Here is a 26,533-nt window from a genome sequence, read left to right on the forward strand (position 1 = left end):
TTTACTATTTCATTACTTCTGGATACTGTAGGTTTCTTTTGTTGTTGTTCTTCTAATTGTTGGAGTGGTTGAGTTAGAGTGTTGATTTGTTTCTTTCCTCTTTTTCGATGTGTGCATTTATTGCTATAAATTGACCTCTGAGAACTGCTTTCGCTGTATCCCAAAAGTTTTGGTTAAGTTGTTTCTTCACTCTTGTTTGTTTCTAGGAATTTTTTTTTTTAATTTCACACTTTATTTCTTCTGCTACCTAATAGTTTCTGATAAATGTATTATTCAGTTTCCACATATTTGATATTTATTCCTTGATCTTCCTATTATTAATTTCTAATTTTATAGCATTGTGAACTGAGAAGATGCTTTGTAGTATTTCAATGTTTTTGAATTTATTGAGGCTAGTTTTATGTCTAACATACAATCTCTTCTAGAGAACAATCGATGTGCACTGGAGAAGCATGTGTACTTTGCTTTTGTTAGGTGGAGTGCTCTGTATATGTCTATGAGGTCAAGTTGGTTGACTGTGTTGTTGAGTTCTTCTGTATCTTTGTTGAGTTTTTTTTTTCTAGTTGCTCTGTCCTTCCTTCTCTCCTTGAAAGTTGTGTGTTAGAGTTTCCTACTACTATTGTAGAGTTGTTTATTTTTCCTTTCAATTAATATTTGTTTTTTTGTATTTTGGAGCACTTTCATTAAGTGTGTAGATATTAATGATGGTGATGTTTTCTTGGTCAACTGTTCCTTTTAGCATCATATAATGTCCTTATTTGTCCCTTATGCTGTTTTTCACCTTAAAGTGTATTTTATCAGAAATTAATATTGCCACTCCTGTTCTTTTTTGGTTGCTTGGTATATTTTTTCCACTCCTTAATTTTTAATTTGTTTTTATCTTTATGTCTAAGGTGAGTCTCTTTTAGAGATCCTGTCAATAGTTCTTCTTTTCTTATTCAGTCTACCACTCTCTTTCTCTTGACTGGTGTATTTAGTCCATTCAGAATGACTGTAATTAGTGATATGTATGAATTTATTGCTGTCATTCTATTGTGTTTTTTGTTGTGCTGTTGGTGATGTCCTTGTTCCAAATATTTTTCTGTGCTGACTTCATTTTGTTATAAGGTGTTTCTTCTCTTTTCTTCAATATTGTTGGTTTTGTGCTTATTAAGCCCATGTGTTTTTCTTCTTTCTGAGTTTGCTTAGAGGGGATTGTTACTTTTCTTTTTGGTTACCTGAAGTAAATTCTTATCTCCTTAACTTAGGAAGAGTCTGTTCTCTAAAGACATTGTCCTGCCTTCTTCTCCATTTGGAAGTTTCGTAATTAAAAATTTTATCCCTCTATTTGTTTTCTTGCTGGTGTCATCTGCAGATTGACTCCCCTTTTTCACTGTGTACATTATTTTATGAGCTTATTTTGAGCATCTATTTCTGGTTTGGTTTCTAAGTGGTGATGTCAAGTGTCCTGATTTTAATTTTTTGTTCTCTGTTGTGGGTTCTTATTGGAAGGACTCCCTGTAGCATATTTTGTAGGGTTGGTCTGGTCTTCACAAATCCCCTTAATTTTTGTTTGTCTGAGAATGTCTTGATTTCACCCTCATATCTGAGGGACAATTTGGCTTGATATATAATTCTTGGTTTGAAGTTCTTTTCCTTCAAGTTTTTATATATACCATCCTATTGCCTTCTTGCCTGTATGGTTTCTGCTGAGAAATCAGAACTTAGCCTTATTGGTTGTCCACTGTAGGTGACATTTCATTTTTCACCAGCTGCTCCCAAGATTCTTTCTTTGTCTTTGGTTTTGGAGAGTTTGATTATGATATGTCTTGGTGATTTGCTCTTGGGATCTATCCTGTATGGGGTTTGTTGAGCTTCTTGGACAGATACCTCTTCTTCCTTCATGATATGGGAAAAATTTTCTGTTAGCAAGTCTTCCACAATTTTCTCAGGTTTTTTTTTTTTTTTTCCCCCTTCTTTCCTCCTCTTGTTCTGGTATTCCAATGAGGTGTATGTTGTTTCTTTTCATGTCAGCCCATATAGTTCTTAGGTTCTCTTAATTTCTCTTAAATCTTTGTTCTGATTTTTCTTCATACTGGCTGGTGTCAAAGGATTTGTCTTCTAGTTGGGAAATGCATTCTTCAACCAGTTCTAGTGTACTTTTTTGTCCTTCCACTGTGTTGTCTATTAGTAATTTTAGTATTCATCTTCTGGATTTCTAATTGCTGTTTTTGTATGAGTTTTAATTACATATTTATCTTGTTATTTTGTTCTTGAATGGTTTTCATGAATTCTTCTAGGGTACTATCTGTCTTCTTGTTGATTCTATTTGTGGCTTCCTTGAACTCTTGGAGAGTCCTATATATAGACAATCTGAATTCCTTCTCAGATCATTCTACTGCTTGTTCTTCTTCCATGATAAATAATTCTTTAACCTGGGCTTTTATTTCTATTGTCTTGACCTTTAAAAAAAAATTTTTTTTTTTGTTTGAGATTGTCTGTTGTTTCCTAGATATTTTGAGGTAGTTGTCTTTAATTGTCAATTATATATGTATTTGATTCATCCTGATTTTATGTTTTACTATATCTGAAAGTGGAAGTTTTGGTGGCATAGTGCCTAAGGCATGTGACTGCTCACCAGAAGGTTGGTGGTTCAAACCCCCCAGCCACTCCTCAGAAGGAAGACTGGGTTTTCTACTTCTGTAGAGACACTGCCTTGGAAACTCAAGGGGGTGCTTGCTATAAGTTGGAACCAAATTGACGGCAGTGAGTTAGTTTTGATATCTGAAAGTGTGCAGCAGGTGTGCTTTTCTGGTTATTAACTCAGTTGTACTGGGTTGCTCTCCAGCTCTATGTTGGTAGAGTTACTGGTGAGGACTCATGAAGGGTATTTGGAGTTGGGATGAGCAGGTGTTGTCCACCATCTGTTGTTTTGTCTGTGGTGCAGGGGTTGTTGGTGTTATCTATTGAGTAAGGTGTTCAGTGTAATAACTCCTATTGTCTGGTTCCAATTTAATGTGGATAAAGCAAGAGAGAAGAGGAAAAACAAAAATAAAAGAGAGAGAGAGAGAGACAGAGGAAAAAAAGGTATCAGTAGTGAGTCCTCATTTCTGCATTTGGGTGAAATGGTTCAGACAGTGCTGCCAGAACAGGCAGCACAGTTTGTTTTCTCCTGAGCTGTCTACAATGATGATGCCCTACTATAAATCAAAGACCCATGGCCAAAATCAACAGAGACCCCAGTGGGTATAGGGGCACTACTTTCTGCTTAGATCAAGAAGCCTCAAAAACCTAGGACCCCAATCTACTCTGTGCTAAAAAGGGGTCATGGAAGAATTGAACCCCAGTCCAGTACTATGAACTTGGTGCAAGGCTCTGCCTACTAGGAGGGAGTTTCTCCTTTTCTCCCACTCCTTCCTGGACTCCATGGCAGCCCAAGCTAAGGGGGGGTCTTGATCTATTTCCCAGTAAGATTATCTACTCACTCAGTTCCCAAGGTCACCACCAAAAACTCCCAGTATGGGTATTCTTAGTCCACAGTGCCTCTGTGAGTTTTATAATTTTTTTTTTTTTCCCACCTTCTACCCTCCCGACCTCTTTTGTATTTCGAATGAGTCCTTTCAATCTCCATCTCTCTGTTTCTGCTGGCTAGGCAAGTTCATTTACTTTTCCCAGTTGTTTAACCTGATCTTTTTCTCTGTCTTCACTAAATCTGATACTTCATCTTTTCCTTAGTTGCTCATAACTCCACTATCACTGTTTCTATCTGCTTCACCTTGTTGTTCAGGGATTAAGTTGGCTGAGAGAACAAATGCATGGGTTACAGGTACAATGTCATCTTCCCACTGAGAACTTTCAACAAATGGATGCAGAGTTGAGGTGCTTACTCATTCATGCCAAGAAATTTTGAAGACCAAGAAGTTTGCCAACTGACTGGAAGAAATCAATATTTGTGCCTGTTCTAAAGAAAGGTAATCCAACAGAATGTGAAAATTATGGAACAACATCACTAATATCACACACAAGTAATATTTTGCTGAAGATAATGAAAATAAAATTACAGCAGTAAACTGACAGGGAAAACCAGAAATTCAAGCTGGATTCAGAAGAGGATGTGAAATGAAGGAGATCATTGCTGATGTCAGATGGAGCTTGGCTAAAAGCAAAGAATAACAGAAAGATTTACCTGTGTTTTATTGACTATGTAAAGCCATTTGGATGTGTGGCTCATAACAAATTATAGATAACTTTGTGAAAAATGGGAATTCCAGAACTCTTAATTGTGCTCATGAGGAACTTGTACATAGACTAAGAGGCTGTCTTTCAAACAGAACAAGTGGATACTGCATAGTTTAAAACCAGGCAGGATATGTATCAGGATATATCCCTTTACCATACTAATTCAATCTGTATGCCTAGCCAATAATCTGAGAAGCTGGACTATATGATGAAAATTGAGGAATTAAGATAGGAGGAAAACTGAAAGTATAGAAGTCTTGACATACTTAAGATGAAGATGAAAGTCTACAGTCTTCAGTATGGATTATACCTCAACATAAAGAAAACAAAAATTCTCACAACTGGACCAATAAGCAACAACATATAAAATGGAGAAAAAATTGAAGTTGTCAAAGATTTCATTTTAGTTGGATCCTTAATCAACACCTATGGAAGCAGTAGTCAAGAAATGTGATATCATATTACAGTGGGAAAATCTGCTACAAAAGACCTCTTCAAAATGTTAAAGAGCAAAGACTAAAGTTTTCCTGACCCAAGCCATGGTATTTTCAATAGCCTCACATACATGTGAAAGCTAGACAATGAATAAGGAAGACAAAAGGAGAAATGATGCCTTTGAATTGTGGTGTTGGTGAAGAAAACTGAAAATACCATGGCCTGCCAGAAGAACAAAGCAATCTGTCCTGAAACAAACCAATCTGCAGCTGGAATGCTCCTTGGAAGCGAGAATGGCCAGACTTTGTCTCACCTACTTTGGTCATGTAGTCAAAAGGGATCAGTCCCTGGAGAAGGATATCATGCTTGGAAAGTGGAGGGCCAGAGAAAAAGGGGAAGACCCTCAATGAGATGGATTGACACAGTGGCAGCAAAGTTGGGCTTAAGTGTAGCAAGCATTGTGAGAATGATGCAGGACTGAGCAGTGTTTTGTTCTTTTTTATAGGGTTGCTATGAGATGGAGCTGACTTGATGGCACTTAACAACAATATCCTTCTCTAGGGACTAGTCTCTCCTGATACGTGTCCAAAGTACATGAGATAAAGTCTTGCCGTCCTTGCCTCCAAGGAACATTCTGGCTTCTTCAAGGCAGATTTATGCCTTCTTTTGGCAGTACATGGTATATTCAAAATTCTTCACCAACACCATAATTGTAATGGATCAGTTCTTCATTTTCCTTATTCATTGTTCAGGTTGAATTAATATGAGGTGATTGAGATATCACATCTTGGGTCAGAAGCACCTTGGTCTTCAAAGTGACATCTTTGCTTTTTAACATTTTAAAGAGGTCTTCTGCAGCAAATTTGCCCAATGCAATATGTCATTTGATTTCTTGACTGCTGCTTCCGTAATTGCTGACTGTGATTCTCAGTAAAATGTAATCCTTGACAACTTCATATTTTCTCTGTTTATCATGATGTTGCTTATTGTTCCAGTTATACATCTATAATGTATTATGTATATTATGTATCAAGTCTTAATTTCTCCTACTGGCTGAATAATATTCCATTGCATGTTTGTATGACATTTATTTATGCATTCATATATTGATAGGATTTATGTTGTTTCCACTTTTAGCTATTGTAAATATCGGCACAATGAACATTGGTGTACAAGTCTCTTTTTGAGTCTCTGCTTTTAAGTCTTTTGGGTATATACCTAGGAGTGGAATTGCAAGATTATATGGTAGTTATGGTTTTAGTTTTTGAGGAACTGACACATTGTTTCCCACAACGGCTCTACCAGTTAGCATTCTCACCAACAATGAATGTTGTTGTTGTTGTTATGTGCCGTTGAGTCAGACCTGACTCATAGCGACCCCTCCTTGGGTTTCTGAGGTGGTATCATTACAGAAGTAGATTGCCCAACCTTCCTTCCAAGGAGTGGCTGGTAGGTTTGAACCGCCAGCCTTCTGTTTAGCAGTCAAGTGCTTTAGGCACTATGCTACCAGAGCTCCTCCAGCGATGGATAAGGTTTCCAATTTTCTCCATCCTTTCCAACTATTTTCTTTTGTTTTTTGCAATCTTAGCTATCATAGTGAAAGTGAAATTGTATCTCATTGTGGTTTTGATTTGTATCTCTCTGATGGCAAATGACACTGAACATGTTAATCAAATATTTGGTGCCAATTTGAATGCCTTTTTTTTTTTAATATAAAATGTCTATTCAAGTACTTTGTCCATTGTGATAGTTAGAGTTGTGTGTCAACTTGGCTGGACCACAATTCTGAGTGATTTAAGCAGTTGTGATGAGGGTTATTCCCATGATGAGATCAGATGTATATGTTTTGAGCAGCCAATCTATTGAAAGGGAGTTTCCCTAGGGGTGTGGTCTGCTTCCAATATATTTATGGACATCTTGGGAAAATGAGACACTCTTCTGTGGATCAGGATCTTGTTGTGCTGCCTACAAATGTCTGTGAGTGAGCAACCCACCATTCGGCCTGGCGATCTTGGATTCGTCATTCGTCAGAGTCAATAGCCAGTATACAGCCTGCCAACCTTGAGCTCAACAGCCTCTGCATCTGTGTGAGTCAGGAAAATCCTCCAGCATGAGGTTTGATCCAAGAACTTGGGACATACCAGCTTCTACGTGTGTGAGCCATTTTCCTAAGATACATATTTTTTTCTTTCTCTTTCTCTAAGTTTTACTGGTTTTGCTTCTTTGGAGAACCCAGCCTAACACATCCATTTTGTGTTTGGGTTATTTGTTTTTTTTGTTGTTAAGTTGTTAAAGTTTTACATACATTTTGGTTATTAGGCTTTGGTCAGATATATGGTTTCCAAAGATACTCTCTCTGTTAGTAACTATTCTTTTTACTTTTTTGGTAAAGCCTTTTGATGAACAAAAGTTTTTAATTTTATGGGGTCATATTTATTTATTTAGTCTTTTTGCTGTTTATGTTTTTGTTATTAGGTATTGCATTGTTGAAAGCTAGCCTTGACAGCCTTGCCCCTGCTTGTTCTTCTAATAATTTAATGATATTGCTTTGCACATTTAAGTCCTTAATCCATATTGAATTTGTTTTGATTCTATTTCATTTTTCTGCATGTGGAAATCCATTTTTTCCAGCATCATTTATTGAAGAGACTCTTGTTTTCGCATATAATGGACTTAGCACCATTGTAAAAAATCAGTTGACCACAGATATGGCTTACAGGTTTTGTTAAACAATACATACTAACATTGCTGGCATTATGTTTTAAAAAACCATTATCTTTTTTGTTCCACTTGTATTATTGATACTCATTTACATTGCATTCATTTATGATAATAAGATTTCCATGCCATTTTTAGGTGAGTGTTAATATGCCCAAACAAAAACTACAAAGTTGAAAATAATCTTATATCTTAATAAGTGTGGTGGTGGTTCAGTAATAGAATTCTTGCTTTTTATATGGGAGACCAGGGTTCCATTCCTGACCATAGCCTCTAAACAATAGCCACCACTTGTCTGTTAGTGGAGGTGGGGTGTTGCTAAGAGGGAGAACAGGTTTCAGAGGATATTCCAAACTAAGACAGACTGGGAGGAAAGGTCTGGTGACATATTTCTGAAAATCAGCTTATGAAAACCTTATGGCTCCCACAGTCTAATCTCATTGTGCATGGGGTCACCATAAGGAGGAGGCTACAAGAGGCAACTAATGACAACAACGTGTTTAACATTGCTCTTATTCAATCCATCGAACTGTGATAGAAATCTCCATGAGACACAAAGATAAAAAAATAAACAGGGAGTGTTCTAGGATGATGGTGGTGACATAGATTTATAAACCCCCCTGAATTCCATCTGCTGAGCATCTAGAGTGCAAAACCAAAAGCCCACGGACAACATATAAACCAAAATTAGGTGACAAGATATCTCCATGAACCCCAGAATATGAGTGGATAGGGTCAACTTTCAAAAGCTACAAGCTCTCTAGTATTAAGAATTGTGCAGCAGGAGGCAGAGGGAAGCAACTGGGTCCTTGATGGATCTGAAACATCCCCAAGAGATATTCCATAACTCAGAAAATATTGTTCCTATGAGTCTTTCTTGAGGAATTTATAATAAATAAGCTTTGGGCAATGATGAAAGAAGCAATGACATGGAACTGATGCTATACAGAAATACATATTTAACTATAGAAATTATTATAAGGGAGGAAAAAAGACACTGAAAAATTGAAAAATAAGGAAAACCAAACTTTAGTGATAAGTGATGCATGCCTGTATGATAAACTCTAAACCAGTAACTTGAGGAAAATTAAGGATAGTGGTTAATTTGGGAAGAATGGAGGGGTTTGTGATTGGATGGAACTTGTAGATAATTTCTGTAGTAGCTGGCAAAATTTCATTTATTTACTTGGATGGTGGTTAAGGAAGGAACTCTGGTGATACAGTGGTTAAAGTGCTCAGCTTCTAACTCAAAGGTGGACAGTTCAAGCTGCTCTGGAGAAAGATGTGGCAGTCTGCATTCGTAAAGGCTTACATCTAAGATGCAGCTAATGATATCCTCTTATCTTAAGTGAAGAAGAGTGAAGAAAACTAAGGGCATTTGGAAACAAGCAACCCTAGGATATGATGGACCTCAAGACCAGAAGATCTAGATGGTGCCTGGCTACCAATGCCAACCACTTCTGAAGGGATCAAAACTGGAGATCCTGGATAGAGTGGGAGGAAAAATGTGGAACAAATTTCAAAAACACAATAATGACCAGAGTTACTGGTCAGATGAAGTCTGGTGGAACCCCTAAGACTATGGCCCTGAGATACACTTCAGGCCTGGGATAAGACTCAATCCCAAGGGCTGCCTCTCAGCCCAATAGTAGTAAGACTTACATGCAGAACACCCAATCCAGGACGATGCACCCACCTACTCTGTGGAGATACACCCCTGGGGGAAGTCAGCCATGTGGCACCAGAGGAGCAGTATTCACATTGAGGGAAGTCTTGTCAGACAGGAGTGCATGACTAAGAAGGGCACAGTGATGGGGGTGGTCACAGAGAAGGGAGAGGAGGAGAGTGAATTAGGGTTGGGATGGTAATCGGGGAGGGAAACCAAAAGTACACGAACTGTTGAATGTAAAACAAATTCTGCTCTGTAAATTTGCAGTTAACACACACACACACACACACACACAGACTTATATCCTTGGAAACCCTATGGGGTAGTTCAACTCTGTCCCATAGGGCAGCTAGGCATTTGAATTGACTCAACAGCAGTGTTTTTTTGTGTGATTACAGTGTGTTTGCATTACCACACTTCATTAAGCTACACATTTGTTTTATGTACTTTCTACATTTGAATTATATTTTGCTATGAGAGTTGTTTTTCTTTTGTAAATCTATGTTTAAAGATTAGTGACATTCTTAGTAATAAGAAAATACAGACAATGATAGAAAGATGACAACTACTTCTAAAAACATGAAGAAAAATGTTATTACAATTTGCTCCCAACATTATGAAAAACCAATAATGCATGCATTGTAAAATATCGAGATAAGTTATGAGCACTACACAGTAAGCATAGTTAGTAGATATTTTGAACAGAGAATTAAACTGTTCTTAATTTATTTCATCATGAGAAGAAAGGGGTACTGGTTTAAGCTTTTTAAAACGTGAATGATTGAAAGAAAAACTTCCCTTCTCTTGTGATGTAATCAGATCCTGTGTCAAGCCTCATTTTCCCTTTGCAAAAACAGTTGACCATAATTTGACTTAAAAGAAGGGAAGAGAAGGAATATTCTGGTACTGTAAGAGAGTTCCTTTGAAAAGTTTCCATATAATCCAGTCAAATTCTTCCCTTTAATTTGAGCTGTAAATGCTAGTAGAAGCCACATTTGACAGGCAACAATTATAATGTCATTAGGAACTATGGGGGAAAAGTTAGCTAACAACCTTCCATAGTAACATGGTATAGGAAAGCATTTAGGCTTTTGAGTTCAGTGAATCTGGAATTGTAGCCAGATTCTGCTGCCTTAGTTTTCTTACCTGTAAAGTGGAAACAATGATCCTTATCAGAATTATCAGGATTTAAGGTAATAACTACAAAGTACTCAGCTCCATGCTTAACATATAAAAGGTGCTTAATAGAAAATTATTTTCTCCCTTTCCAGTAGTAACATCTGCCTTTCTGGCTACACAGAGTATCACAGAGGAGGCAATGGGGATCACAGGGCTTGTTGAGAAGCAACTCCCTTACTAGGAGAGTATTTTATAAATCTCCTCAAGTGATTTCTAGAGGAGCATGAGATGCAGAAATGATTTTTCCTTTCATTCACGAGATGACCTCATACTCAAGTGGTTTTGCTGGCAGCAGCACTAATTGCTGTGAAACTTAATATTACAAAGGGAACCCTAGAGACTGGCTCTTGGCTGATAACAAAAGTTGGGCTTCACAATAGCTGAAAGGACACAGGTTTTTTTTTTTTTTTGTACTTTACTTAGGAAACCCCAGTACTCACAAGAATATACACAGTGTAAAGTTCCCCCCACCCCTGTCCCTACCCAAACACTATGGTCAGTACTCTATCTAAAATAACTCATTAAGAAATCCCAATGCGACTTTCTTTTACAAAGCAGGATGGAATTACAACTAAATTCTGAACTCAAATATGTTTTCATCCCAAGTCTGACTAGCTCTTAGGTTTTGATTTCACAACCCAGAAGCCATTTTTATTCAAGAAACACTGTGTTGTTTTCTTAAGTGATTCCTTGGCTAGAAATTTCAACAAAATAGATAAACTTGTTTGTATTTCTTTATTCAGCCCACTCTCCTACACTTCACAAATGTTTTCTTGTAACATGTATATCAAGTAAGTCACTCTTTCAAAGTCAGATTTGGAGGCACTGCTAAGGATAGGAGCAATTTCTAAGTGGCCAAATGCCAACGAATAATAATATTTTTACTCATACTCCCTTGATCTCTAACACAACCTAATGTGTGAAATGCTGCTGGGCTGGCTTACAGAGCATTTCCAGAAATGCCAGCAAAACCCGGTGGATGCTGGAAAGGTTCTGGAGATGTGCTCCCCAGAGGCTACTTCACTTTGTGAATTCTTAACTAGTCTGGCTAGTGTCTTTGACAAAAAGCCCACTAGAAACATTTTCTCTTTGACTTTGTTTTATTCATCTGATGAAGTTTGCATACAAGGCATTCATGCAGATGCCAAACTGGCCAGTAGCAGCAGCATTTTACATTCTTTTTTTTTTTTTTTTTTTAGCACATATTTATCTCAGATCCTCAAAGGGCATGGAAGATATGGTATGGTGGTTGAAGTGATTATCTGCTAACTGAAAGGTTGATGATTTGGACCCATCAGCTGCTCTGCAGGAGAGAGATACAACAATCTACTCTGTAAAGATTTTACAGCCTTGGAAACCCTATGGTAGCAGTTCTCTGTCCTATAGGGTTGCTATGAATTGGAATCAACTCGACAGCAGTGGGTTTGGATTGGAGTTGGTAAGAAGAGTGAGGCAAACACTTGTTGTTGTTGTTGTGTGCTGTCAAGTCGGCCCCGACTCATAGCGATCCCTCCTTGGGTTTCTGAGGCAGTATCACTACAGAAGTAGGATTGCCCAAACTTCCTTCCGAGGAGTGGCTGGTGGGTTTGAACCACGAGCCTTCTGGTTAGCAGTCTAGTGCTTTAGCCCCTATGCTACCAGAGCTCCAAGCATTTAGCAGATGAGAATCCTAGAGATCCCAGAAATTACATGCAATACTTACATCAATTTCTCATCAAATGGCCAGAAGTGAAGCCACAATTAAATTCTAGTTCCTTGTTGGTCCTGTGGGCAGCTCCCTGGGCAGTAATGAGACACAGATGTTCTGGGGTGTTTGGTTTTCAATTCCTTCCTAAACTTTTAGGAAAGGAGTATTCCAGAGTATTTATTTGTACTTTTCCATTACAACTTGTGGCCTGGTTAGTTTTGTTTAGTAATTATACAGCTTTCATGAACATTTCCATTGGACAAAATTTGACTATAATCACAATCCACAGGTTACTTGTCAGTTAGCTATCTTCCTTACTGTGTCTCTCCCTCCTTCTTCTGTTCTTGAAGTTAATATTTTAGAAAAAAAAAATCATTTTCACATTATTCTTATCAGTCTACCACTCATCTATCTATGGTGGCTTGGGTGTTGCTATGATGATGAAAGTTATGCCATTGGCATTTCAGTATGCCACATATATTTCAAATATCAGCAAGGTCATCTGTGGTAAACACGTTTCTTCCAGACTAAGGCAGTCTAGGAAGAAAGGCTTGGCGATCTATTTCTAAAAATTAAGCAATGAAAAGTCTATGAATTATAACTGAATACTGTCCAGAACAGTGCTAGAAGATGAGCCCTTTAGGTTAGAAGGCACTCAAAACACAAGTAGCTGCAATTATAAACTAGAGCATATAAAAACTTGTGGAGATGGCCCAAGATTGGGCAATGTTTTGTTCTGTTGTACATAGAGTTGCCATGAGTTGGAGATGACTTGATGGCAACTGACAACAACATTCTTGTGAGCATATCTCTTGCCATGTGTATTAATGCAACTTGTGCCAGCAAATGAAACATTCTTAGAGAGAATCAAATCTGAACTTCTGGGCTCTACTCTGGAAAAGGGACAAGCTTATTAGCTATGGTGAAAACTGCTTGACTATCTGATGATGAATTTGCCCATGAGGTTAATTTTTAAAGGACTGATAAATGCCAATAATGCTAAGAAAGAATTTTGGAGGACTTTGATACTTTGGTGTACATTGTCTTTCATCAAAATTTCCTGAGAGATAGATAACCATGTGTCAAACACTGAGCTATTGTTAAAGGTGCAGTGCTGACTAGACCACCATTTCTTCCTACAAGGAACTCAATATGACAGTGGCAATGGTGATGAGGTGTGTATGTCTAATTTTCAAAGGTTATTCTAACTACTGGAATTATGAGCAAGACACCTAGATAAGACACAATACAGATGTGCATTTAAAAACTGTCTTTTAAAAATGACTGTCTTTTAAAAATACTGGACCTCTCCCCTAGCATCCAGCTTACTTTCTTTGTCTCCCTGCCCTCATACCCCCCCACACAAAAAAACACATAGATAAGTGGGTTTATGTAAATTAGAAAGCCCTGACCTAGCCAATTTTATTTTTATTGTTCAAATAATTTTGTTGTTGTTGTTATGTGCTGTCGAGTCAGACCCAACTCATAGCGACCCCTCCTTGGGTTTCCGAGGCAGTATCACTACAGAAGTAGATTACCTCATCTTCCTTCTGAGGAGTGGCTGGTGGGTTTGAACCACCAGCCTTCTGGTTAGCAGTCAAGTGCCTTAGGCACTACGGTCCAAATAATTAGAAAGGACATTTCTAGTATTTGATTTTTGCCTCTTTAGGAACAATGATCTGAACTTCTCAGTGTGGTTGTCAGAATTATAGTTTCAAAAGACCACATTACTACAACTTAGCAAACAAACAGTGGTGATATCTTACAACAGCATTGCCTTTTTCTTTCATATATATATATTGCCACTAAACAAAGAATCTTTAACAAAACATAAAAAAATTGTCTTATTTTATGTCATGAATTTGTGGGTCAAAGGACAATTTCCACATCTCTTTCCTGATGTGCCATCCACGTGCAAAAATAGATCATTTGGTTGAGGAGTAAAATTATGTTTTTCTATCATAATGTCTGGGCTTGGGGATGAAGTACTGGTAGTCCACTACCAGAACAGGGGTTGGAAGAGTCTCTTTCTGATAGCTTCAGATGCTGCCAGACCAAGGGAGGATCTAGAAAGTGTGGTTGTTGGAAAGGAGGAAGAAAAAAGGTTAGAAGCTCAAATGAGAAGGTTAAAGGAGGCCAAAAGGCAACCAAAAATAGAGGTAGACTTGGGATAGGTTGTTTGTAGGCAGAATAAAAGGCTGGGAGATGGAAGAGATGGGAAGAGTCAGGCAGGAAACAAGGAATAACTAGGAAGGGATTGAAGCAGTCCTGAACAAACATCTGAGAAAGAGACTGTGGTCACAACTATCTCTTTCTTACCAGCTATTTTTTGTGGGATATCCAAGGATGTGAGCAAGTAGCATATGATAAAATGACTTATGTCTGACTTGCATTGAACTTGGGGATGGGGAAAGCAGTTGCAGGGTATGACACAGTTATAATTCAATATATACATTTTTAATGCCACCTCTATTTACACAATAGCTTTGTAGAGTCGTATGGCCACATTGTTAGTTAGACGTTACCTCATCTGGACCATTCTGGAAAAACATCACCCTCCAGTTATGTACCCCATTTTAATTATGGTTGGCGTGCCTAAGGCATTTGACTGTTACCCAGAAGGCTGGAGTTTCAAACCCACCAGCCACTCCTCGGAAGGAAGGTTGGGTAATCTACTGTAGTGATACTGCCTCAGAAACACAAGGAGGGGTTGCTATGAGTCAGATCCAACTTGACGGCATGAGTTTGGTTTGGTGTTTGGTTTATGTGTTTACTGTGTCACATTCCTTCATTATAATATAAAAAATCTAGGTTTCCTTTTGAGTTGTTCTTTGGTTTTAGGGAATTTTTATTGGGCCAGAGTATTTGCCTGAAGCCAATTCAAGTATTGATATCCATCAATATACAACAATCACCAAAGGTAATTTGCCATAAAATAGAAACTAGAGTGTAGTTCAGAACGAAACACTTAGCACAGTAATTTGCACATAGCAGTATTCATGACAGAATTGTTGCATTCTTGTTGTTAGGTGTCATTGAGTCATCTCCAACTCATAGCGACCTTAAGTAAAAGAGAACAAAACACTGTTCAGTCCTGTGCCAGCCTCACAAACCTTGCTATACTTGAGCCCATCGTTGCAGCCACTATGTCAATCTCTTTTGTTGAGGGCCTTCCCTTTTTTCATAGACCCTCCACTTACCAAGCATGATATCCTTCTCCAGAGAATGGTCCCTTCTGACAACATCACCAAAGTAGGTGAGATGAAGTCTGGCCATTCTTGCTTCCAAGGAGCATTCCGGCTCCACTTCTTCCAAAAGATATTTGCTCATTCTTTTAGCACTCCATGGTATTTTCAGTATTCTTTGCTAACACTACAACTGAAATGCATCAACTCTTCTTCAGTCTTCCTTCTTCATTGTCCAACTCTCACATGCATATGAAGCAATTGAAAATACCATGGCTTGGGTTAGGTGCACGTTAGTCTTCAAGGAGACATCTTTGCTCTTCAGAACTTGAAAGAGATCTTTTGCAGCAGATCTGCCCATTGCAATATGGCTTCTGATTTCTTAACTGCTGCTGCCATCAGTGTTGATTGTAGAACCAAGTAATATGAAGTCTTTAACAACTTCAGTCTTTTCTCAATTTATTGTGATGTTGCTTATTGGTCCAGGAGTTGTTGCATTGAAGAGTAAAACAATGACACTACTGATCAAGAGACCTTCTGTTTGATTGCCAACAGTTGCACATTCTTTGTGATTTATTCTGAGGAATGTATTCTTGAAAGAACTCTTGGTGTAATCCTTGAAGATGGCAGTATATATTGGTAGGGCATGAATTGCAGTGACTATTTCCAGTTGGGTTTAAATCATGTCATAAAAATTCTTCAATATCATCTTTTCCAGAGGGACTCAAGAAAGCATTCTTTATTGACTTTTTTTTTTTTTTTTTTTGGCTCTACTCTATAAAAACAACATTGTCCATAGCCAAAGGGCTAATCTTCCTGAAAAGGGGATGGATCTCTTTACATACTGGTCCATATCTCTTTTCATACTGGTACATATACAGATTGGAAAAATGGACAGTTGGAGTTCCATTAACAGCTCTTACTCTTTTCTTCCTGGAAAGATTTTCATCATCATCAAGACAATGAGGCTTCTGAGAATTTCACATGGTTATGAGAAAAAAAAAATTATCTAGATGAACTACTGACAAAATAATGACAATCATCTGAGAAAGTATAGATGTAGAAAATGGCATGCCCTTTGGTCCTCAAAGCTATTACCATTTTGATTTGAACATAATTTTATTATTGTGACATTTTCAAACAATTATTTTATCTATTTTCTGATTTATAGCCTTTTAAAAACATTTAACATGCATTTATTCATTAAACATTTATTCCTTGCATGCTATATGCCAAAAGTGTATAAGATGCTGGAATCTGTTGTTTTTATTCATCCAACCAACCAGTTAACAGTTGCAATGACAGCCACAATCCAAAATAGATACTTTCATTCTCATTTTAGATCCATTCATTTTAAATTCCCCAAACTAGTTGCCTTATTTGAATGAAAAAGTGTTAGGTGGGTATTAGTTTTTCAAGAGAAGAATGTTCAAAGTGGCACCAAGCTATTACTGTTTTTGGCATCCAAGCAAGAGCAGTCACCAGGCTGCTTGAAAATTTGTGTGGACGGCAAAATTATCTTTAACTAGCATCTACTTTTTCCCCCATTAGGAGTTTTTCTTCTCCATTACTTATTGCCTTTATTTATTCATTCCGTTCATTCACTCTTCAACTATTTATTAAAAAACAGTAAAATATTTTGTCAATGGAGAAACAAAAATATGGAAGAGAGTGTCCCTATTTTTTTTTAAAAAAACTGTTAATTATGTTATGAGGAAAAGCTATGTCTAGTCATAACTACAGTAGGAGGAAGAACATGAGAAATGTCATTAAATGTGCACAATTGTGAGAGTTCAGAGGTTGGAAGCACCCAACTTCTACTCCAATTGAGACTTGCCTTCTCTTGAAGTACTCCTTAAGTACTTCTTCCTTTCAATTAGTGGTTCTCAACCTTGGCTGTATCTGAGAACCACTTGCAGAGTTTTTAAAAAGTCTTGATACCCTGGATAAATTACAGGCCTATTTTTAAAAGTAGATTCTCTGGGGATCGGACTCAGATATCAGTATTTTAAAACTGGCATTTTAAATATTCAGCCTAAGTTGAGAACCACAGTTCCAAATATCTGTTCTTCTTTTCAACCTCCTGTTACCTGAACTTCAATATCACATTTACCATTATTGTGGAGAGGATCTGGAGAGGGAGGTTACTTATGAGCTCTCAGGGACATATTCACTTTTTTTCTTCTCTTAACAACAACAGCAACAACAACAAACAAACAACAACAACAAAAAAAGAAAACAAGAACAAATAAGAACAAAAACAAACAAGTAAATAACAATAATAACAAAATTGATCTTGAGATGGGAATTAAAAGTTGCTGAAAATAATACAGAGACATCTTGGTAAGCAGTGATCAGTGGTGGAAGTGGGAGTAAAGTGGCAAGAAAGTAATTTCTTGGGATATGATGTAATTTAGAAGATCCAGGGAACAAATATAACCATCTGAGAAAGATGAGAGAAGATAGCTTAAACCGATCGGGTTAGATGGGAAGGTCTTAGACAATGGAAAATGGATGATAATAGGAGATTTGTTTGTTTTGACAACTGTCCTTTAGTATTTATTCCAATAAATTTCACAATCTTAGATCAGAAGTCTAATTACTGGTCCTTTTTATCAGACTTTATCCTGTAAAAACAAAACAAAACCTAATCATGAGTCAAGACTAAGATAATGATCCTTAGTGTGAGGGGTAAGTGGTAGTTAGAAAACTCCAGCAAAGAACCCAATTTGGCCATTGTTATGAAATTTTGAAATGTGTTGTATTAGACACAAAAATATGTTGTCAGAAAATAAAAACTCAGTTGAAAAGCTTAGAAGAGAGTGATTTTGAAGTGTTCTGTTTAACTATGGTGCCTGAAAGCATCTACTTTGTGTCATCTTTTCATATTATTGATAAGGGAAGGAGTAGGAAGTCCACGAAAAGAACAGCTCCAGACTCCAGCTTTATTTCTACCGTAGGAAAATGGATCATAGTTTAATTCTCTAGGCTTCCAATTCTTCATCAGTGAACTGGGGATAATAATATCTACTCCAAAGAGTTGTTGTGAGAAATTTAAAAAAAAAAGAACAAATAATACAGTTGAGACCCTCAATAATTCCTGGTCTTTTCTTCCTCTTTTCTTTGTCTTTTGTTGTTCCTATAATCTTTAATGCAGTTCAAATCCTTGGAGATGAAGGGGAGGTACAAATTTTATACAACACAAATTAGCCATCGGTAAAAGTAATTTAAAGATAATTCAAATATGGTTGCAGTAATATATTGACAGAGAACTTCCAGAAATGCAAGCTGGATTCAGAAGAGGATGCAGAATGAGGGATATCATTGCTGATATCACATTGATCTTGGCTCAAAGCAAAGAATACCAGAAAGAAGTTTACTTATGTTTTATTGATTATGCAAAGACATTTGATTGTGTGGATCATAACAAATTATGGGTAACATTGAGAAGAATGGGAATTTCAGAACACTTAATTGTTCTCATGAGGAACCTGTACATAGACCAAGAGGCTGTCATTTGAATGGAACAAGGGAACACTGCATGGTTTAAAATCAAGAAGGGAGTGCATCAGAGTTGTATCCTTTCACCATACTTATTTAATCTACATGCTGAGAAGCTGGAGTACATGAAAAAGAATGTGGCATCAGGATTGGAAGAAGAATTATTAATAATCTGCAAAATGCTGATGACACAACTTTGCTTGCTGAAAGTGAGGATGACTTGAAGCACTTCTGATGAAGATTAAAGAATACAGTCTGCAGTATGGATTACATCTCAAGAGAAAGAAAACAAAAATCCTCACAAACTATAAGCAGCATCACGATAAATGGAAAAAAGATTGAAGTTGTCGAAGACTTTGCATTGCTTGGTTCTACAATCGATGCCAATGGAAGCAGCAGTCTGAACATCAGCGTACATATAGCACTGGGCAAATCAGCTGCAAAGGATCTGTTTCAAGTGCTGAAGAGCAAAGATATCTCCTTAAGACTAAGGTGGGCCTGACACAAGCCATGATATTTTCAATCACCTCATATGTATGTGAGAGCTGGACAATAAATAAAGAAGACCAAGGAAGAGTTGATGCTTTTGAGTTGTGGTACTGATGAAGAATGCTGAGAGTACCATGGACTGCTAAAAGATCTAACAAATCTGTCCTGGAGGAAGTGCAGCCAGAATTCTCCTTGGAGGCGAGAATGGCCAGACTTCGTCTCAACTACTTTGGTCATGTTGTCAGAAGGGACGATTCCCTGGAAAAGGATGTTATGCTTGGTAAGGTGGACAGTAGACAAAAGAGGGGAGGGCCCTCAAAGAGATAGACTGACACAGTGACTGAGGTGATGGGCTCAAGTATAGCAAGGATCATGGAGCTGGTGTTGGGCAGTGTTTTGTTCTATTGTGCATAGGTTTGCTATGAGTGGGAAACGACTCAAAGGCACCTAAGGGTATGGAGACTGGGTGGTCCAAGTTGGAGCAGAGCCTTCTGTCATGAATGTACTTGCTCAAATCATCAGGTGCACAAAAGAGGTTGAACTGTATCTAATCCTCTGTCTACATCCACAAAGTATCTTTTGATCAAAGTGTCAAACTCAAAGGCTAGCAGGACCTATAGATCTGGAGCAGGGATGGGGATGACTTAGCAAACTGGAGAGTATATGCTCTCTCCAAGGTACAGTCTCTACTTATTTATGTCTAGCTGATTGTTGGCATGTAAAGGTTTAGACACAGTTGTTGACAAGTTTGACTTTTCAAGAAAAGTTAGAAATCCAGACTTTTTATGTAAAACCTTCCAGTTTGTAAGCATTGACCACATTTTTTTCAACATGATGTGAGCCAAACAAAATACATCTGAATACATATTGCTTCTTTGTCACCAGCTTGCAATCTTTGGATTTTGAGGGTCCTTTTCACATCAAATGCTGTTTACTTTGTGAGCCTAAGAATAATAGTATGCATTTATTGGGGATAATAATAACAGATATCTCACTCTAAACACTAGAAATACAATTTTATCTACATGCCTGGGTAAGTGTTTGCTGTTGTTAACGTTTCACTATTCATAACTAAAGTTACCTCCCGGGTAATTCTTAACGCAAACTGCTTCTTTTTCCAAAGTAAATCAATTATATTTCCTGCTTCTTGCTAAAGTGCATAGAGTTTGTTTTCTGCAGCTTGTTGTTGTTGTTGTTACGTGCTGTCGAGTTGGACCCAACTCATAGCGACCCCTCCTTGGGTTTCTGAGGCAGTATCACTATGGATGTAGATCGCCCCATCTTCCTTCTGAGGAGTGGCTGGCGGGGGGGGGTGGCACCCCCCCCCTTCTGGTTAGCAGTCAAGTGCCTTAGGCACTATGCTACCAGAGCTCCTAGTTTTATCTTTCTAAACAAGATGACTGGTTTCAATTCCCTAGGACTCAACTTTATTTTGTGCCAATTCTGGGAAGGTAAAACTTTAATGAATCTTAACATTTGTAAAGCTAAGTAATTTATAAAACGCTTTCAGAAACAGTCTTCCATCCCACTTACAACTAGATTGATGTCCATGGTGCCTGATGTCTTTGGGCTTTTAGGCTCCTTAAAAATTCTAGTCATTCTCTCAGAAATTCCACTTTTAGACTTGTCTTCTCATCTGCCTTCCTGCTCAACACATTATGGAAATTTCTATATTTCCAGTGAATGGAGTTCACACTCTGGGAAATACTTTAAACTATATGGATACTGACAGAATGCAAAGATATGGTGACTCACCCATAGAATGTGAGATAAAGGAAACCAATCCTTTTCCCAAGCTTTAAAACTTCTCCTCGTTTGTCAGATGCTCCGGTGAGTCTCACTATGCCTATTTTCTTGAGGGTGGAGAGCCACTTGTATGCATGTTCATCATGTTTTAAAACATCTTCAAAATCCAGTGTGGGTAGCTGGAATTCTGAGCCCCAGTACTGACATTCTGTGAATTAAGAAAATAGAAACACCAGATATGATTGTTGTTTTTATAAACAATGGCAACTTCAGAAAAAGGGTTAATTCATTGGAGCTGATTTTTGGTTTGTCATGGAGTTTACTAAATTTCAAGGATCCCTGGTGGTGGTAGTACTGGGTAAACATTTGGCTGCTGACTAGAAGAAGATCAGCAGTTTGAACCTAACAGCTGCTCCATGGAAGGTAGCTGAGGCAACCTACTTCCATAAAGATTTACAGCCTTGGAAACCCAAAGGGGATGCTATGAGTTGGAATCTACTTGATGGCAGTGTTTTTTTTTTTTTTTTTCCTCCCCTAAATTTTGTAGTAGGTTGGTAAATCTTCCAAAGTACCTCTAGATAAATTCAAATCTCTAGTCTTTCCGTTAGCAGTAGAGCACGTTAACTGGTAGTACCGCCCAGGGACACTCTGGTGTGTAATAGGTACACAATATGCTCAGTTGTTGAGGGAAAGTTTGGTTTATGGAGGCTCTGGATCTGTATGCCTTTAGGGCTTTTCTGCCTAGATGTTTCTTAAAAATGATGCTGAGATGTTGTGTGTGTTAAAGCTAAGTTAGGAGCTCTGATGGTGTAGATTTAGAAATCTATTTCCATAGAGATACTGCCTAAGAAACCCAAGGAGGGGTTGCTATGAGTCAGAATCTACCCGATGGCAATGAGTTTGGTTTGGTTTCAAAGCTACATTATATTGTTCAACTTCAAACAAATGATGAAATCAGACTGGTGGGCACGAATAACATATTCCCATTCCAAACAACAGCCTTTGACAAGGTAGGTACAGCTCCTTCCTCTTTTTATTTCACCTGATAAGAAGCTTTCTCTTCAGCTAGAGCATTTTTAGGGGTCAGCGAATGCTTGCTATGTGGAAAAAGGACGAGAATTTGGTGCTGGGAGGCACAGACCCTCTGGTGGCAGTGCCACAGAAAGAAGGCCAAAATACCTTTCTTTCGTTTACTGATTCTGATGGTTAAATGCTCATAAAAATATATACTTCAAAAAACATAGTTCAGCCTCTCAGCAAACAGATTTCAAAGAGCTCATAGTCTATGGGAGGGTTGGATATGTAAACCAAACCAAACCAAACCAAACCAAACTCACTGCTGTCCAGTCGATCCAACTCATAGCGACCCCTCCTTGGGTTTCCGAGGCAGTATCACTGTGGAAGTAGATTGCCCAACCTTCCTTCCAAGGAGTGGCTGGTGGGTTTGAACCGCCAGCCTTCTGGTTAGCAGTCAAGTGCCTCAGGCAGTACCCCACCAGAGCTCTTTGGATATGTAAAGTGACAATTAAAATTAAAGTATGATAGACGCTATACTTGAAGAGTATTCAGGATACCAAGTAGGTAAGAACAGAAGAGGTCAAGGATGGTGTCTTGTGTCTTAGAAGGGATATTATTTAAAATAAGTCTGGGATAATGAGGAGAAACTCATAAGTAGAAAATATGTGGCTGAATTGGTGCAAAAAGGATTCCAAGTGAAGGGAATTCATAGGCAAAAATCTGTTCTCCGAACTTGGACCACCCAGTCTCTCCCCACCCCTACAAAGTCACTTTTACCATTAGCAGATTTGTGTTGTATAGCATTTTTTATCTCTCCTATATCTGCAAGGAGATTTCTCTTTCTAAGAGACTAAAGCAGTAAAAAGGAGAAATGAAAAAGGAGGAAAAAATTTGGAATCATTAAGAAGTTAATTGTATTATTTTTTCTTTATTCAATTCTCACAATAAGTCTCTAAAGTACATATTATTATTCCAAATTTAATGACAATACATCTGAAGTTCAGAAATTAAATTATTACCCAAATTACCACAATGATAATAGAGGAGCTGGAATTGGAGTTTGAATTCGGGTCTATCTTTCCAAAGTTTCGTATAGTGGCCTAATTTTTTGACTCTTGGAGTTCCCTAACCTTCACTCTTACTCATCACACTAGACATGGAGATTTTATTCATAATTTATGATTTTTTTTGTTAGTTTGTTTTGTTTTTACTGGAAAGTATCCTATTAAAGATCCTAATATTTTCTTGTTCTAAAATAATACAAGAATGGCTTTATATGAAAGAACCTCTTCCTAAAGTGGTAATCTACTTGGCTTTGTTTTGATTATTAGATTGTGTTGCTGTTTACTTTACTATTCCTATTTGCTCACTACATTTAAAACCTCTAGATTTCAATATTTGATACCATCAAATGGTTCTGAATAGAAGAGGGTTATATATGTCACAAATATTGACTATTGGCTGACTAACTAGCAAAGTCATTTAGCTTCCAGTTAGAAGAAAACATTTCCGGGCAAAACATCAATGTTAAGGACACAAATAACAATGCAGCATCTACTCTTTCCAAAGTTAACACATAAGTGGATATATGCAGAAACATCAAAGAGAGATTGAAAAAGTCATTAAGTTTATTCAACCCCAAATGGAAGTATAGACCCACAGAGATTAGAGGTAGATGAAATGTTAGAGTCTTGCCTGGCATTTTCACTTTGGCTTTAGGATCTTCCATCACTATTAATTCTTATTGTTTGATGAAAGGTTACCTAAATTGCAGGTGGAAATTCTCCCAGATCTTGAGATTGTGATGATCTACTAAAGGACATGTTTTCCATTCCCATGTAGACTATTGGATGGAATTAACTATTGTGTACATGGTTATCTATAGTAGGTGTTGTCTTTATCACAAAATGATAAATAATGAATGAACATTCATTTTATATATATATATATATATATATATATATATATATATATAAATTTTATGCCCCATTGAAAGTGAAAAAGCCCAGAGTGGTAGTATGGTATAGACTGCAGTGCTACCCAATAGAACTTCTTGTGGTGATGGAAATATTCTGTATCTATGCTGTCCAATATGGTGGCTAGTAGTCACACATTTTCAGTAGCTACCAACACCAGTCACACTTGGCTATTGAGATTTGACATGTAACTACCACTGAGGAACTATTTTTTTCTTATTTTGTTCAAGTTTAATTAATTAAACTTTAAATTTAAATAGCCACATATGATTGGTATGGTATTTGAAAGTACATGTACAGAGGAAAAAAAATATGGAGGCAGAGAGGTTTGAGTTGGATCAGCTCTGCCTTACAGTAGGTAGTATCTTAGCCTCTTCTCTGAGTGTCAGTCTCTTAATTTATATTATATTTACCCTGCAGCTCTTTTTTGGCAATGTTATAAAGTGACGCGAGGAGTCTAGTGCGATGCTTGGCTGGTAATCGGTAATGGCGGTGGTCGCTGTTGAGCTGATTCTGACCCCTGATGACCCAGGAGTACAGAGAGAACTGTTGTGCAGGTCTTCAAGGCAGGGGCCTTTCAGAAACAGATCCCCAGGACTGTCTTCCAAGGACCGGTGGGTGAGTTCAAATCGCTAACCTTTCGGCTAGTACTGCAGAGCGTAACCATTTGCAGCGCCCAGGGGCTCTTTGGCTTATGACAGACCTGCAGTACTATAATAGCTAATATTTGCTGAATACTTTCTAGGAGTCTGGCAGGGTGGTTTTCATCTGTTGTTTCTTTTAATTTCCACAGTAAATGTATGGAATAAATACTTCCCATATTCCCATTTTGTACAGAAGGAAACAGAGGCCCAAGTGTTGCAGCTACTGAGTTGCAGAGATGGTCAATCATACCTACTCAATATTTGTAACAAATACACATAAAAATATTTCCAGATGTATCAAAACACTGTCATTATAAGTATTTTAATGGCTGATATTTGAATGTCCATAACCTATTCTGTCTCTTATAAAGGGCATCTACTAGAGAAAAAGGCAAACGGGGCAAGTTACATTTAGGAACACTTTGTCTAAACTTGTTCAAGCATATGGTTTAAAGATAAGCCTTGGTTCCAGGTCAGGATTTTAAATGGGGAAAAACATTGAGTAGATTTCATTGCATAGCACAGCAACAACATTGCTATTTACATTTGTAATGTGAACCATGTTGAAAAATCGCATACCTTCTCTTAAATTTATGCCAGTATATTTCAGTGACCCATTCCTTTTTGGATTAACTTAATACACTATCACTTTCCCAAGAGTTTTTCTGACTGTGTGGCAGAGAAATATAATAAATAGCGACAGAAAAACATTTTTACAAGATATAAATGTTTTCAAAATACAAACTCATTGAGTTTGTATTTTGAGCAATTGAGGATTCAAGAAGGATGTGTTTAGGGTACATACTGTTTGTATTTATAGCCCGTTTTAATAAGGTTTTGTTTTTGCATGAGCTACTTAAGCATTATAGAATAACACAGACACATATGTGTGTGGACGTATGCACAACACAATATACTTTGTTTTAAAAATACAGTAAGAGGTAAATTCTTTCAATGATATGTTACTATTTGAATATGTTACAAAAGAGACCACAGTATAAAGGCTATCAATACTTAATTTCAATTTATAGGATTTCACAATTAGAGTGCGGTTACAGTGATTTTTAAGTCTGCAAGGTTTGTAATTTCTAACCATAGCTTTCATTTTGGAGTTTCCTGCCAGAAGTTTTCCTGTAATCAGAGCACAAGGGCCATAGCCCATTGCAGGATCCACATACTAATATGTCTGGGCCACTCATACTTGGTTATGCTGAGTAAGACTTTCAGAGATAGCACTATGACTAACCAATTTCCAAATTCATCATAATGTCCTGAAGGTAAAACATTCTAATTTTGGGAGAAAATAAGCCACATTTCCTTAAATTCCTAGTAAAATCATTCTGTGATATCTGCAAAGAAACTTTGACATTGAAAGAGTAATTTAAAAGTATTTTCCCAGTTCCCCTCTCCTATCCCCAACTGTATAATATAACTACTGGCAACCAAAAAGAAAACACATTGACCAGAGTAAATCATTTGTCAGTAGAATGTATTGAAAACAAATGTAAGCTTCACACTTGGATCTGGATACATAAACTATGAGGAGAATGATGGAATATTTAAGGTATGAGCCACCCTTTTTAAATTTAACTTATGGCCTTACTAACAAATACTTCCTTGAACATGTGCTTCACACATCATAAAGTTTATGCACAGGCTACATGCTGGCTTTCAAGGAACCGTTTGTAAGATTCCCTTCCCAAGGTTAAGCATTACATTCCTGGATCCTGAGTTGAATTTCAAAAATAAATGATACAAAGAAACTTTTTAGTTTTTAGAGTGCAGCATTCTGAGTTGCAATGCGTTATTTCCAGTTTAGGACCTTCTGTCTATCTGCATTGAACTCTGCCATTGACTCTGAAATGGCTCATCTAATGTGCAGCAGATCAACCTGTCTCTTAATATCTTTTCCATAAATATCTTCTGGGGGGCCATCCAAACAACAAAAATTGACCGTTAGTAGAGGAAAGGTGGTGCCTGAGCAGAAATAGGGACTTTGATTCTTTTCCCCTGCACTAAGGGAGTTCTGCCCCTCTGGATGTCCTTCAACTTCTTGTCTAGAGAACTGT

The 26,533-nt window shown here is 37.5% G+C and overlaps 1 protein-coding gene across 1 annotated transcript in view; it reads right to left on the reverse strand.

Annotated features, from left to right (window-relative positions):
- Nucleotides 1-26,533, reverse strand: part of BBOX1 (gamma-butyrobetaine hydroxylase 1) — a 64,717-nt gene that overhangs the window by 27,187 nt on the left and 10,997 nt on the right. The window contains exon 3 of the mRNA XM_007951961.2: nucleotides 20,837-21,035. Coding sequence (XP_007950152.1) covers nucleotides 20,837-21,035 — 199 coding nt within the window. The remainder of the gene's footprint in view (nucleotides 1-20,836; nucleotides 21,036-26,533) is intronic.

This window comes from Orycteropus afer, unplaced genomic scaffold, assembly GCF_000298275.1.
Source record: "Orycteropus afer afer isolate SDZICR_OR568_19922 unplaced genomic scaffold, OryAfe1.0 scaffold00321, whole genome shotgun sequence".
Lineage (NCBI taxonomy): Eukaryota > Metazoa > Chordata > Mammalia > Tubulidentata > Orycteropodidae > Orycteropus > Orycteropus afer.